Here is a 15,196-nt window from a genome sequence, read left to right as displayed (position 1 = left end):
TGGGTGCGCTTACTGTATACTAAGCCACTGGCAAGAGTAGTGGTTAACAACTGCAAATCCCGTGACTTCTCCCTTGGAAGAGGTTCCAGGCAGGGGTGCCCTCTTTCGCCACTGCTCTTTGCATTGGCAATGGAACCGTTGGTAGCGTGGATTCGCTGGGACATCAGTATACGGGGATTGCGCTGGACGCCAGAATGGGAAGACAAAATATCGTTATATGCAGATGATGTTCTGCTCTATCTTACTAAACCTAAGACCTCCTTCCGATATTTTCTAGATGTGCTTACTATCTTTGGGAGATACTCCGGTCTAGCTATAAATTGGAGCAAATCAGTACTTTATGCCCTTGCCGGAGATCCCCCATAGGTCCCGCATACATGCCCCATCCGTATAGAGAAGGACGGATTTAAATACTTGGGAATTTATGTCTCGCTCGATCCGAAACGGCGCTATGATAATAATCTTGTATCTCCTCTGACTCGATGCCGAGGGGATGTGGAGCGCTGGAAGGCTCTCCCACTGTCATTGCTCGGCAGAGCAACCCTGTTTAAGATGAAGGCACTGCCGCGATTTTTATATGCGTAACAGAATGCAATGGACCCCGTACCAGCGGTTTATTTCAGAGAGATAGAGGCCCTTCAGCGTTGCCTCTTGTAGGATGGTGAGGCTCGTATAGCTTTTAACAAATTGACTTGCTCCTGGTTTGATGTTGTTAAAGGGCTGCCTGACCTGCGAAGGTATTACTGGGCTTCACATCTAGCCGCATTGAATCACGTTGTATATGGAGTCCCCGGCGATCCAGGCTATGCTATGGATAGAGGTCAGGCCCCGGGTGGCAGGATAGATAAAGCGTTATATTCTAGACTGGGTAGGTTTCCCCTTACGGGTCCAACGGCACATTCAGTACGGGTGTGGCACACTACCACCAAAAGTTTGGGCTGGGAGGGCAGACTTACATTGGCCACTCCATTGCTTAATTCTGAAAAACTGGGTAGCCTATGGAAATCCAAAGGGTTTGATAAATGGGACCTCATTGGAATTACTCAGATTAAGGATGTGTGGGGGAAAAATTCGATACACACGTTTGACTCACTATCTCCCTGATATATCGCAAGTTAATTAACAACGCAGAAGACCCACTGGTTAGGCTTAGATCTCAATGGTGTGCGGATGGCATTGAAAAGGATGATGGACGGAGGCGCTATCCTCCAATAAGGTGGTCGCTGTACACATGAGGCTTCGCCTGGTCCAACTGAAAGTGCTCCACAGAGTTTATGTTACCGGGCCTCGGCTCGTGCGAATGGGCAGAGCGCCTAGTACAGCATGCAGGAGAGAATGTGGAGAAGTGGGCACATTGATGCATATTCTTTGGCACTGCACCTTCGCACAAAATTACTGGGAGAAGGTTCACGAGAAATTGAGAGTTGTGTTGGGGTTGGGGTTGGAAATACGTATGGAAGTCCGTAGATGCCTCTTGAATGTATGGGAACCGACGGATCTTAATGATTATCAGAAGCAATGGGTGACGTTGGCATGCATGGTGGCCAAGCGAAACATTGCTCAGTTGTGGGGCGCCCGCCAGCCGCCTCAGGTGCATAAATGGGAAGAGACCTCGATCGGTGTATGATGAGAGAACGGGCGGTCTATGTTGCCAGGGGATGCCCCCGGAAGTGGGGGGAAGGTGTGGGGGGCTTGGAAACTGTATCGTGGAGGCCTTTGTGAAGCCCCAAGGGGAGATCCAGACTTTGCAGCGCAGGAATCCCCATGATCCCGATGTTTCCTTTCCTATTAATTGCTTGATCTTGCACAGTGCCCAATGAACCGAAGTGTTGTAAACTGATAGCATTCACCTGAGATCTTATTGTTTCTTTTGTTTTGCCTATTCTATAATAAAGAGAGTTCCAAAAAAAACAACAACAAAAAAAGACTACTTAAGTTGGTGGCACAAGAAGTGCGGCAATCCCACTTGTAGCATTTAATAAACAGGCACGTGGCACATGTAGTGCTACTTTATTCAGGACTTATAAGTAAATTAAATATGCCAATTTGGTGTAAGCCAATTACACCATGTTATGTTTAAGGAAAGAGCACAAGCACTTTAGCACTGCTAGCCAGTGCTAGAGTCCTAAAGACAACAAAAACAAATTCCGCAAAAAGATGGCGACTAAAGGCAAAAAAATCTTGGAAGACCCTGTAGAAAGAGCCAGGTCCAGAAGTGGGACCCAAAACCTTAATTCCAGTCCACTGATTAAGATTGCCCTGATGGACTGAAAGCGAAAATGAGATTCTCAAGGACCCATAATATTTTATGCTGAGGCACGTAACCATTAGCTATATTAGCGATTACTCCCTTAATCCAGCACTACATGGATAGTGGCCTGCCCAGTATTACACATCAGCTCTTGGAGGTCGAAAATGGTCGATTTTCCAAATTAAAGTAGGACTTCTCAAAGTTATCCAAAAATATTTTATTTACACTGATCCCATTACTGGTTCTAAATGCTTATTTTCATTTTGATCACTACTGTACAAATGACTCTACCTATAACTTAATAACGCTATGTTTCGAATAGAAGTCATATTTAATTTAAATCTCTGGAGAATGGGTACCCTATAAAATGAAAGCAAAAAACTTAGGAGAAATGTGGCATGCTGCTATCAGCCTGAACTTGCAAAGGAGCATCTGACAAACATTATTCCAAGAAAATCAAAGTCAAAGAAAAATGTTCCTGTTTCCTTCACCCTCCAGCAATATCAACCAACAGCAATTAGGATCTGGTCGATTTAAGACTGGACCATTATAAAGTCTTGTTCCATGTATTACAAGCATACTAAATCAGCTGGGTTTAAAAGCTACAAAACATAGCAGGGAAACGGATCTTTGGCTACAAAAACACAACAACTGCAGAAGCATACCACAACAGGCTAAACTAGCTCTTGGTAAAAGACAGAATCACATTCAAGATTCTCTTCCACAAGTACACAAGCACTGAAGGAGCAGCCCCAAATCACTGCAAAAAATAACTTTTGTGCAATACATCCAAATAGCCAACTTTTGGTCAAAAGACTGTTTTCTGGTGACCCACAAAACTACAGGCAAATACAGGGGAGAACAATGATTCAGTTTGCCAGGGCCCAATCACTGATCCAGTTCAGGTCAAAACTTAAGATCCATATGTTCGAACCATGATGGAAGCATCCATCCACACCCCTCTAAGATGCATCTTTACTAATGTGCTCGGCCTCTACTGTACATTTGTCTGCCTCTACCAGTATTGTGTTCACGTAATGCTTAACAACGGTCTTCCTGACAAGTGAATGCAACCATGTATGTCCATCTATGGTACCACAGGGACAGGGTACTTCTCCTGTAACCTGGCCTAACTAATGTATGGTTTTTTACCTTGTTTTTGCCGGTTGCTCCACTACAATAAGTAGTCAAAGTGCATTAAACGCAAGTATGGGAACCGTGTTGCTGAGTGGTTAGAGGGCAGGTTGAGTAAGTGTGGGTCAGAGTCAAAGGCGTGGCTAACAAAACAAAATGATTTGTAACTTTTTTCGGTCTTTCACCTTCAAGTAACTACGTATAAAATAAGGCACAGATTAAATAGAAAATAAAAATAAATTAATTTAAACACTGTGAAATGCACTATCATACATTATGAAACCTCTGGTAGTGAATGCATTGAAGAGATCTGTGTCTGTAACCAGAGAGCCACAGAAACAAATCACGGTTGATGCAGTGGAGAATAGGGACTTGCATAAGCTTAGTGCTACGAGGTCCCAGTCTGTGACAGAATGCACTGGGAACAGGAGTCGTTATTTTAATCCTGCATTACACACGGTATAAAGATAGGCCGATACAAAATGTGTAAAAAAGTTTTAAGAGAAAGTGCTTCCAAAAGAAATATTGGTTTTGTAATACCCAGACTGTACAGAGTGCAATTTTGTTTGCAACTGTCTATTAAAAGCACACACTTCAAAGCTCAGCTGGTAACTCCCTTGCAATAAATCTGTCACTAGGAAGCTTCAAGTGATTACATCTATTAAAGCCAAAACAAGCTTCCAAGAACCCTTTAGGTTTGCAGATTAACCAGTTGCGCACATTTACATTTCTATCAGGCAAGCAGGCACCCTGACAAGAATGCTCGTTTAGCTGTATGCCACTCCCTCAGTTTTAAGTCTTAAACTTCTGCCGATGCATTTAAATTCTTGGAATTAACTGTCCTGGGATGATGCTCTTTTCTAAATTAGAAAAGTGGGGGCCTGTCGAGCCTGTCCGATCTCGCCCACTGGCCAATCGAACTAGATGTATCTAGCACTTACTTATTGCATGATTCACTATATCGTAATATATTCTGTATATATTTCTACTTGTCATGTAAAGCGCTCTGATACTCGCAAGAGTCTGGTTCGCGCTATATAAAACTTTCAAAATAAATAATCGATTGGACTGGATGTCAAAACAGCATGCTATTCCATCTTAATACTTCGAGTCTAGATACAATTTAGTTCTACAGTGTGCACAATACAAGCAAATAAACATAAAACATTTTTGTTAGTACTATTTCACTACCTCTTTTTCCGAAAGCCGAAGGTCATGAGGATACACCAGCTGCAGAAAAGAGAAAGAGCATTTGTGACAGAATGAAATCCATACTATAAGCACAGCTTTTTAAAGTTCTTTCCTATTGTGTACGAAATGACTAAATGTTGGTCAATGTGGAAAGCAATGCCAATCGGACATCTAACTAGTTCAACCCACTCCTTTTTGTGATGCCACTGACAATTCTACACAAAAACTATAAATTTAAAAGAAAACTTCTAAAAAGGAGGACGTTGATATAACAGATCCAAAATAAATATTTTACTGAACTGTATTTACCTTCTTAAAATATTGATTACACTATTGTTGATACATATATTTTTAATCACGGGGTGAGTTCTTAATGTACCATTAAATTCTATTATTTAAAAAGGGTGCAGCTGCCATCTCCCCTTTTAATAAAAATTCCTATAAATTCCCCTACAGAGTAATACAAAAATAAAGTAACAATAATACTGACAATATTATACATAAACTTAACAGAGTTCTTGTTATTCTTTTATTTCTTTTACCCAGATCAGTTTTGAAGACCTCTCTCAATCTACCATTCCTACACAACCCAAAATGCCTCATCCCAACAAAAGTACCCTAAGGAAGCATCAGCCATACAGAAAAAAAGGTTTGGCCTCAAGTAGAGTGGCCATACTAATGCTGGTTACTGTTCCCTTACATATCACCAAGGAAAGGTACTAGTGATTTATGTTTACCAAAGGCAGGGAGGGAAAACTCCTTCCTCCGTCTAGCCTTAAGACTTCTGCCAGTGTCTTAAGGTCCGTTATCTAGAACCAAGACCACTGGAATTATGCGATTTTGCGGCCATAGTGTTTTACACATTGTTATGGTTTTGACCCATTTGTCACATAATCCATTGCCTGCTGCATAATGGGCCGCTTTTAACAAAAAATATTGTTTCTAGCTTAAACAGATGAAAAGTGTGACTGGTTGTCTTTCTGTTGCTTATTACTACATTTAGGTGTCTAATGAGGTAAAACCTTTGTCCAGATAATGTTAACCTGTGCAATTATGACAAAATAATTAAATTAACACTACGATATTATGTCCTGCATTATGCCACAAGATTTTCCTTTTCTCGCTGCATCATTTAGTCAACTCTGCAGCATGATTTGGCCCTCTCCTGTCGAATAATTCCAGTGGCCCTGCCTATAACAGACAGATGTTGACCTAGGAGGTGCAGGCTGCTCTAGCTGGTCACGTGACGGGCCGACTGCTGCACTGAATGTGCACGCACCGTTCTGGATCTCAAACATCATCAAACACTAAGGCTGTCCATCATTTGTTAAAGATCTATGTAAGGATACTACTGTAAGATAGGTTATACAGTTCCTACAGATGAACTGTGTATTAGATCGACAAAACTTCATATTACAGCAACTGAGGGCCTCATTTATGAGGCCTCTTACGCCATCGGAACGTCACTTTTTGTGACGTTCCGTGGCACAGAAGCCTGCATGATATTTTTTATCAGGCAGCACTAAGCCACTTTTTTTGGCTTCATGCTGCCTGATAAATATCAGTAGCTTTAACGCATTGTTCTGCGTTAAAGGGGCGTGCAATGGTTGTTGCTGGGTGCGTTCCCAGCAACTTCCATGGCCTTTAGACACTGCCCCAGATTTACGAGACATCGTAAATCTGAGGCAGTGCCAAAAGCTTGTAAGGGAGGCGCAACGGGGAGAAATATCTTTATTTAAAAATCGTTTTTCCTTTTTCTATGTGTGCTGCAGAAAGAGGAAAGGCCTCTTGTGATTATTTTTGTACAGAGAATTTTCCCTTCCTGTACAAAAATAATCATCCCCGCACCGCAGGCACCCTTGCACCATGGTGCAAAGGTGCCTTCGGAGGCGCAGGCAGCCCTTTGTGCATCGGCGCAGTGGAAGAGGACAGGAATGCGCCGTATCTTATAGATACTGCGCATTCCTGCCCTTTTCTCTTGCAGTAGGGAAGCACAGCAGAAATGCCTGCTGCGCTTCCCTACGGAAAAACCTCATAGATGAGGCTCTGAGTCTTTTTATATCATCAGTAAATGTTGGTTTGGCTAGCTCACAGTACTGCATCCAGACTCCTAAGCCTCCAGAGGTATAGATACTTGTAGCAACCTTGAACATGATCACTCTTGTTCCCAAGTAATTTGTGGAAACAGATCTCACTGTTTAGTTTGTCACTTTTGCATGCCCAAGGTTTCACAAAGAGAAGAGACAAATATACAGTTTTAAATACTTATTGAAAATGTATAATCCTTGTACGTAAAACATGAACTGCAATTATTAGACAGATTAGATATCATTGTTAAAAGTATTATTAAAGTAATGAAAAACACAATTCAACCATGTTGGTTGTTCCTAATGTTACTCCTATCTATCACTAATCCCCATAAGGGAGTACCCTTCTGCCAGACTCAGTTGGAATGATCCAACCCCATACCTTGGTGTAATGTCTCAGGAAGCCAGCCTCAGTGTATTAACAAATGCACTCTTTCTCAATGTGCAAGCCTGCATAGCTATATTTCGTCCTAGGATGAATACCGGGGCCTGTAGAGCTGCATTTCATTCATAGCTCTCTGTAGCACTCATAATAACTCCAGTGTGAAGTGCCTCTCCCCAAATTCAAAAGAGAAGCCATTTAAATAATAAAACATCTGCCTTTCATCTCCAAGTAGCACACTCCTCGTCAGAAGTGCAATCCCTTTTTCGAACTCAATTGCCATAGCATTTTGGTGAGCTTGTACACTGTATTGTTAATGCTTCTAACACAGCCGGAGGGGCACCCTTTTTTTAAACTGATTTTGTCCGGACTTGTTTCCACGTTCCAGACTGTACTTGGTGTTATTCGGAGACGCTTCGAGTGAGAATTGCTGGCAGGAGCCAGCGAGGGCAAAGCAAACAGCGGACTTACCGCCCAGGAGCCTGCAGCGAACAGCGGCCATCTAGCCCCGCCCCCTTGACACCGGGGGATTTGAAAAAGCTTCTCGCGCCTGCCACTTCGCGGGAGACGCTTCGAGTGAGGAATTGCTGGCAGGAGCCAGCGGGGGCAAAGCAAACAGCGGACTTACCGCCCAGGAGCCTGCAGCGAACAGCGGCCATCTAGCCCCGCCCCCTTGACACCGCTGTGCCCCTTGAACTAGGTATTCCGGGACCTCTTCTATCCGCCCTGATGAGGCTACATGAAGCCAATTTCGCCCAAGTTAGATGTGGGAAAAATGGTGCTTTGACATCTCGATTTCCCATTGGCAGGGGTGTAAGACAGGGCTGCGTACTCACACCTACCCTGTTTTGCCTCTATGTCAACGGGGCAATCACGCACCTTAATGGAGTACAGAACAATGATGCTCCTAAGCTGGCTGGTAATAGGGTCCCTGCAATTATGTTCGCCACCCTTTTGTTGTCTAAATTCCCAATGGGTATTCAGCGCACATTGGATGGCTTTGAAGAATTCTGTAGCAGTCGGGACTGGAGAACAATTCCCTTAAAACCAAATTTATGATCTTCAATCCCCCCGCAACCACTTGGCCGAACCCAAGCTTAGGAACAACAAGGCTTGAAAGGATATCCACTTTTGATTATCTGGGGGTCACTATAAATGAGACCTTGACGTGGGGCAACCAGCAAATCAAGTCACAACTACAACTGGCCCAACTTTCCGGCGGAATCCTTAAACTATCCAACAAATCCACTATTAAACCTGTTGGACCACCTCTCGAGGTTTATAAATCTCAAGCCAGGGGTGCGATCATGTATGGCAGCAAACTATGGGGACATTCATGTAGGCCCGAAATTACTAAGATAGAAAATACATTTTTAAGACAGTTGCTAGCACTACCATATAGCACTCCACTTCTTCCTCTAAGGCTCGATCTGGGGGTTGGACCAATCAACGAAGAGCTAGTGCTAAAACCTCTTAGGTTTTGGCGCAGGCTCTGGGTAACACCAGAGCTGTCGAACTACAGGCAGGAACTCCAGAAAATCCCCTGGCTCATATTCATAAAGAATGAATGCACAAGGTTAGGAGTACCTGTTCTATGGTCTGACCCTGAGAGGGGCTGTAAAACGATCTCTCGCACCCTACTCACAAAATATTTTTGTGCTGACAAACTCAATGATGCAGTATGTAATCCTCAAGCTGGCCCCTTAATTGCTTCCTTCTTATTGGTTAAAGATTTTTTATCATTGCGAGGGCTTTTTGGATGATATATATCCCATATTAGCAAAAATATTGTATGTTCAGTGGAGACATGGCGTTTTACCTTTGCGAGACTTTACTAGTAGGTGGTCAACTCCTGCTTTGAAAAATTGTCCTGGTTGTAATAGCGACACTGAAACTGATCTGCACGTTCTCTTCTTTTGTCCAGCATATCACAAGTCCAGGAAGTACTGGCTCATACCGTTGTGTAAGAACTTGGGATTTTTGCATTGTATGCAAGCTTTTAGAGTGCTAAAATCAGACACAACTAGACACATTGTATTTGCGGTTTCCCAATTTCTGTTAGCAATGTGGCAGAAGCGCATATTTTTAATTACTAGAGCCCGAGTATGGACTGGCACCTGACAGAATCAAAACTGCCCACTCAGGAACTTTATTATTGTTTCTTTATCAATTATTTATTGTGGCTCTTTTATCCGTATGAATTTTGCCGAATTGTGTCCTTTTGGGAAATGTTTTTGAAAATATTTTTGCTATAATCAAATTGAAAATTTCATCCATTGCCATTGTTTTTGTATTTTGCAACCTTTTATGGTATTTTGCCGAAATAAAGAATTAATTGATTGATTGGTTATTCTGTCCTTTTTAGGTCGAGCCTAGAGTCAGAACGCAGGCGCTGCTCTCAGACACTTGTTGTAGTGAAATAAGGAATAGAAGCCCCACCCACTCTCCGCCCGTATTTGCCATTGGCTTGTGTCATTCACCTTCCTAAACGCTGGCTTCTGATTTGTAAATAGGCTTGTTAGTCCCGCCTTAGTACCACCTCGTCTTCATTTGTCACCTCCCATGGCGACTGGCTCTTTTACTTCGGTTGTTACAGCTACATGTTATATTGACTTTAAGCACCATTTTCTTTATTGAGTTTCTCTCACTGCAGGCACTACGTACTTTGGTGCCTTCTTCACAATATGTTATCCGTGCCTTCTTCAGCCCCCGGCCTTCTTTACCCACTCTCTCCTGTTGTCCGTGCCTTTTTTAACCCCTCCGCCCTCCCTCCCTTTGTCCGTGATGTCTACCATTTGCAGTGCTATAGGTTTTGCATTTAAGCTAGTTTGAGCTATTGGTATTGTAAATGACAATGCCTTTTATTTATGTTCTGGTTTTTAAAACATAAATAAAATGCTTTGTCATTTATAATGCCAATAGTTTAAACTGGTGTAAATGTGAGACCTATTGCATTGCAAATGCTTGTATCATTAGTTTTCTGTATCACTCTTTTTCTGTTCATAGGATATGCTTACAATAATATATATATTTTTTTAAATAACCATGGCATCAGCTTGCCAAGTCCAGACCTGTTGGGTTTGCCAGTGCTTGTACTAGCCGCTGGCAACTGTATGAGTGTCAGTCTGGCGAGCCCCAAAGGATAATTTTACAATAAGCCTTTTAGTTGGCAGGAGACTGAAATATGTGTATTGCTGGACTGTGGGCCGGTGCCTGCACTGCAAAACTCTTGGTGAACTGAGCCCAGTTATTTAGGTCAGTGTCCCTTTGAAATGTTATGCTAGCTCTGGGAGATTGTGAACAGAGCTAGTTAACCATTGTATTCTTTTATTGCGGACTGTGCAAGATGTTCCATGTGTTTCTTCCGCTAACACGTGGTAGGTTAGGTTAACAGCAGGAGTCCGCTCCTGTGGTAGGTCATCACTTTTGCCTCGTGCTGATATGCCAAACACTTTTTTATGTGCAGTCTTCTCTCAGACTAGATTTCCAACTTCAGGAATCCAGCCAGAAATCGGTGGTGGCACCTTCACTTAATCAGTGTTCAACTCCTGAAAGACAGCGTACCATTCAGTCATATCAAAGGGCGCATCCTCCACCACTGCACCAATGACATCAAGATCTGGTAGACATTGGAACCCCAAATAAAACTTCATAGGGAGTCCAACAACACAACAGTCAACTAGGCAGATTATTTAAAGGTCTCCAACTACAACCTGAGCCTAATATTCAAAATGTTATGGACTGCTTTAAGGCTTGGTTCTTCTGTGACACTACCGAATTTACCTCAGGATGATAGAAGGAGGAACCTCATAGAAATTGAGAACAAGAATCAACAGCCACTAAGATATATTCGTAGGCACCACCTTCATGGAGTGGTCTGCAATGATCTAAACAGACATAATGTAATGGCTTATTTGAAACTAAACGTGGTGTTTGCAGTGGGTGAGCAACGGTGGAGCCTTTAATTTGTTGACAAATGTCAAAGCAAAGTACATATTTTCTGATCTGTTGATAAAGACCCTGCCACCGATATGGTTTCTGTAACAAAGAAATAGTAGCCGCCACACCTACATGAGCAGACACCAAACACTCATGAGTTCCAATTATTAACACTAACCTGTGGTCCAAGCTGGGTATCACTCAATCGCCCACCCCAGGAATGAGGGCAAAGGGAACATTTTGAGGACTTATTAGATAGTTCTTATTTGAAAAGACTTTAGGTAAGGGCTTGCCACTATTTAAGGCAGCGATCACAGCCATAATGTCACCATCTATCCTCGTATGTGAAAGAGTAAGCAGCTACAGTCGCCGCCTTGGCACCTCATCAGCCAATGAATTCCCTGCAAAGTGTATGCCAACACATTGATGACTCAATGTGTGAATCACATGAGCCTATGGCAAAGCATCTTTCAGAGCGGTCACTTTCCCCCAAAAAAGCTTATGCTTAATAGTACTTCCTTAAGAATCCATTCAAGAGCCGATAGGGTAAATTATCGTTAAAGGCCTGGACTCAGTAATAGAAATCACACACTATAATTGTGGGGAATTCTGAATCAGTATTCTGCAAAGCCAGAGCAATAGCTTTTAATAGAGTCAGCTTAATGGTACAGTCACCTAAAGTTTCTGCATATGTTCTTTGTGCCTGAAAAACTCCATCCTTCATGGCATCTTTAATGGCAGCACACACAGCGGAGTACCTGTACCTACAGCCAGCCGGGCTGAACCATCAGTATATTTTATGAAAGCATACTCATTTAGACGTCACATTTCACTAGACATGGGATAGTCCTGTACATACTGGAGATATTCCTGTGTTCTCAAATTAGGGTAAAAAATGTCATCATCAGTATCTGTCAAGAAAGAGGCCCACTGGATCCATCTAGAATATAAAGCTTTCAAATTGGAACCGCTGGCCTTGGTTACAGTCTGCAGGGCTGGAACAGAAGAAACCACAACTATATGTCTCCCTTTTGCCAATGGTTGTTCCTTCAATACAGCCATTTGAACTGCAATCAAAATAAAATTCTGTAGATGCAAAAAGCATTTCCAAATTGCAATACAAATGCGATCCATAAGCAAATCGGCAGTTTTTCTTTCATTAAATACAACATGTGTGTCCACTGGATCCCACAATTATGTGGGTCAGTAAATTAGAAGAGTTAACAAGAGTATTTCGACTCAAGCACATCTGCCTGCAAATTTCTGTGAATATTAGTATGCTAATGAAATCACATTTGTATTAGAAACATCAGGATGCTGAACCCACCTGCTTTGCATAATCTGGTATGCTTGTTCTACCAAAAGTCAGGAAACCTAAAGGCGATTGTACTTTTCTTTTTTTAAGTATTTGGTGCCAGATGCAAAGGGTTTTGCCCATTCTGTGTCTATGGGAAAATGCGTTCATGCATATGGCCATAGTGATTGTAATAAATGTACATTTCTCTAAGAAATGTGGTGCTAGACTTATACTTTCATTCGCTAATTCATATTGCAATAAGCAGACACTGAGGTAGGTAATTTCAGACTTTGGAAATTTTAATTTATAGCCATGTTCCGCGAATCCCAAAGTAATATGATCCACTCTGGCCAAATCTGCGTTTAAATCATCGTCTGTGATGTAAATGTCATTAGTGTAAGACAATGCTTCTGAGTCAAATTCTTGTAAAACGGACATCACTGGGGCAGCAAACAGACCTGGAACTGTTCTTATAGCCCTGTAGGAGTCGACAGAACATTTGCTGTGCTCCCAGTGGTGAGAAAGTGGTCAAACTCTGGCTTTCAAGTCAGGGCTCGAAGAATCCCAAAAATTGTACTAGTCCTGCAGGTGTATTACCTTGAAAACTCTCCTCGACCTAACTGCCACCTACTTGACCTCTGGAAGTGGAGCAAATGTGACAAGATAACAAGATTTTTTTTTTTCACAACCAATTTTATTGAGCAAGTGAGCAATAAAAACATGGCACCCCCAAGGCCGGAGATCACCACAACGATATCGGTACAATAATCACATAGGTAGCAAATGTCCAAGTAGGCCTTAAGAATAGGCTCAGTATGAAGAACCCCCCAACCCACCCTACCCCCCAACCCCGGCACCCCCAACACCCAAACTCCCCCCCCCCCCCCCCACCACCCATCCACACGTGTACACAAATTAATAGAATAAAAGGTGTAAGTGTAGCGCGACAGGAGCGTCGCAGACTCGGGCCAACAATGTCCATGCCATCAAATGTCCTCCTCTCGCTCCGCTGGGGGATCCAGCGACAGACCCACGGTAGTCGGCCCATCGCTTCCAAATTTTGTAGTGCTTGCGCGGGCAGCCCCTCGCCTCGAAGATCGGCCGTTCCAGGCCCATGAAGTAGTCCAGCCCAGCTTTCCACGCAGACAGGGGGGGGGGCCCTCACCGCCTTCCACGCCCGGGCCAGGTCCCGCTTGGCAACAAGAAGCCCCAAAAGCAGCAGATGACGCTTATATATGTTCCCACCGATGCCCTCCATGACGTGCAATAACCCCAGCCGATGGGTGCGGGGAAGGTCCCAGCCCAGGACCTCGGACAGACAACTCAACACACCTCTCCAGAAACCAGACAGCCGACCACACGACCACACATTATGTATCAGGGACCCAGGCATCGTCCCACAGCGCAAACATTCCGAGGATGCAATCAACCCAGCTCTCCACAATCGTTCACGGGTGTAGTAGGCCCGATGCAAGTATTTAAATTGGATGAGTCGGAGCCGTACAGCAATGGCGGTTCCACGTGGGGATTCTAGCGCCTCCCTCCAATCGTCCTCATCGAGAGGGCCGACGTCCACTTCCCATGCCGCCCGAAGAGAGTGTAGGGTAGAGGAGCAATGAATGACCAGTGTCTGGTATATCCGGGAAACCTTTCTGTCCCCCAGATCCCCCATAAAAACCTTTGCTTCGACCGGGCTAAACTCCGGTAGGGAGTCTAGGCTGGCAATGCTCGGGGTGAGGGCATGGCGCAGCTGCAAATAGCGGAAAAACTGGGACTGAGGCATTTGGAACTCTGTGCAGAGTTCCTCAAACGATTTAAGGGTAGTGCCGGACATGACCTGGCCCAGTAGCGTGATACCTATTGCTTCCCAGCCCTCAAAACCGACCAGGGCCGCCAGCTCCGGGAGCAGACCATTGTGCAAGAGCGGCGTCTCGGCCGTCAACTTACCCCACCAGCCCATGCGGCGTAGGGCCTGCCTCCACACAGCGAAGACCACTCTGGTAACCGACGGCAGTACGCGACGCAAGCGGGCTGAATACAGAATGGTGTGGAGCGTATTGTCACCCATAAGCAACCGTTCTAAGGCATACGCCGGGTCCCCCCTATCGCTGTACCACCATTCATTAAGAATAAGCAGTTGGGAAGCCTGGTAGTAGGAGAGGAGGTCAGAGGTGGCTAGGCCACCACAATAAGTAGACACGAAGCACGTTTTCAACGCCACCCTGGCCGCACCACCAGCCCATAGGAATCGACCCAGCACCGAGTTGACCCGGCGCAACCACTGCGGGCCGATAGGGTACGGGAAATTCTGAAGTTGATATAGCAGGCGCGGAAGCGCCACCATTTTGAAGATGGACGATCTTCCAAAGATAGTAAGGGGCATTCTGGACCAAGTCTTGACATCGGCCTGGACCCGTTCCCACACTGGCAGGACGCCACGATCCCAAGCCACGACGCGCGACTCCGAAAGAAATATGCCCAGGTACTTCAGTCCATCCGTCGCCACCCGCAGTCCCGCAGCCCAGGGGTCAGTCACGACTCCGCCGCCCAGCACCCATAGGGTCGATTTATGAAGGTTGAGTCGAAGGCCGGAGATCTCGCCAAAGACGCGCATGACCTCCAGAACCCGGGGGCCCGAGCGTTGTAGGTCGGTGAGAAAGAAAAGGATATCATCCGCATAGAGTGCGATCCTATCTGTCAGTTCGCCATTCCAGACAAATCCGCGTATCTGGGCATCAGCCCCCACCCGGGACGCCAGGGGCTCCATCGCAAGGGCGAACAGGTACGGGGACAATGGGCAACCCTGCCGGGTGCCCCTACCAATTCGAAAGCGCACGGACGTGGCCCCGGCCACTCGGACTGAAGCTGTGACGTTGGTGTACAGTAATCGCAGATACGACAGGAACACCGGGCCA

General features: G+C 44.6%; 1 protein-coding gene across 1 annotated transcript in view; it reads right to left on the bottom strand.

Annotated features, from left to right (window-relative positions):
- The window catches only part of DENND6B (DENN domain containing 6B), a 324,585-nt gene that overhangs the window by 288,393 nt on the left and 20,996 nt on the right, over nt 1-15,196 (bottom strand). Inside the window, exon 2 of the mRNA XM_086918846.1 lies at nt 4,577-4,615. Within this exon, the coding sequence (XP_086774972.1) occupies nt 4,577-4,615 (39 nt within the window). The remainder of the gene's footprint in view (nt 1-4,576; nt 4,616-15,196) is intronic.

The sequence above is a fragment of the Lissotriton vulgaris genome, chromosome 1_1, assembly GCF_964263255.1.
Source record: "Lissotriton vulgaris chromosome 1_1, aLisVul1.2, whole genome shotgun sequence".
In the NCBI taxonomy this organism is placed as follows: domain Eukaryota; kingdom Metazoa; phylum Chordata; class Amphibia; order Caudata; family Salamandridae; genus Lissotriton; species Lissotriton vulgaris.
This window is presented reverse-complemented; position numbering and strand designations above follow the sequence as displayed.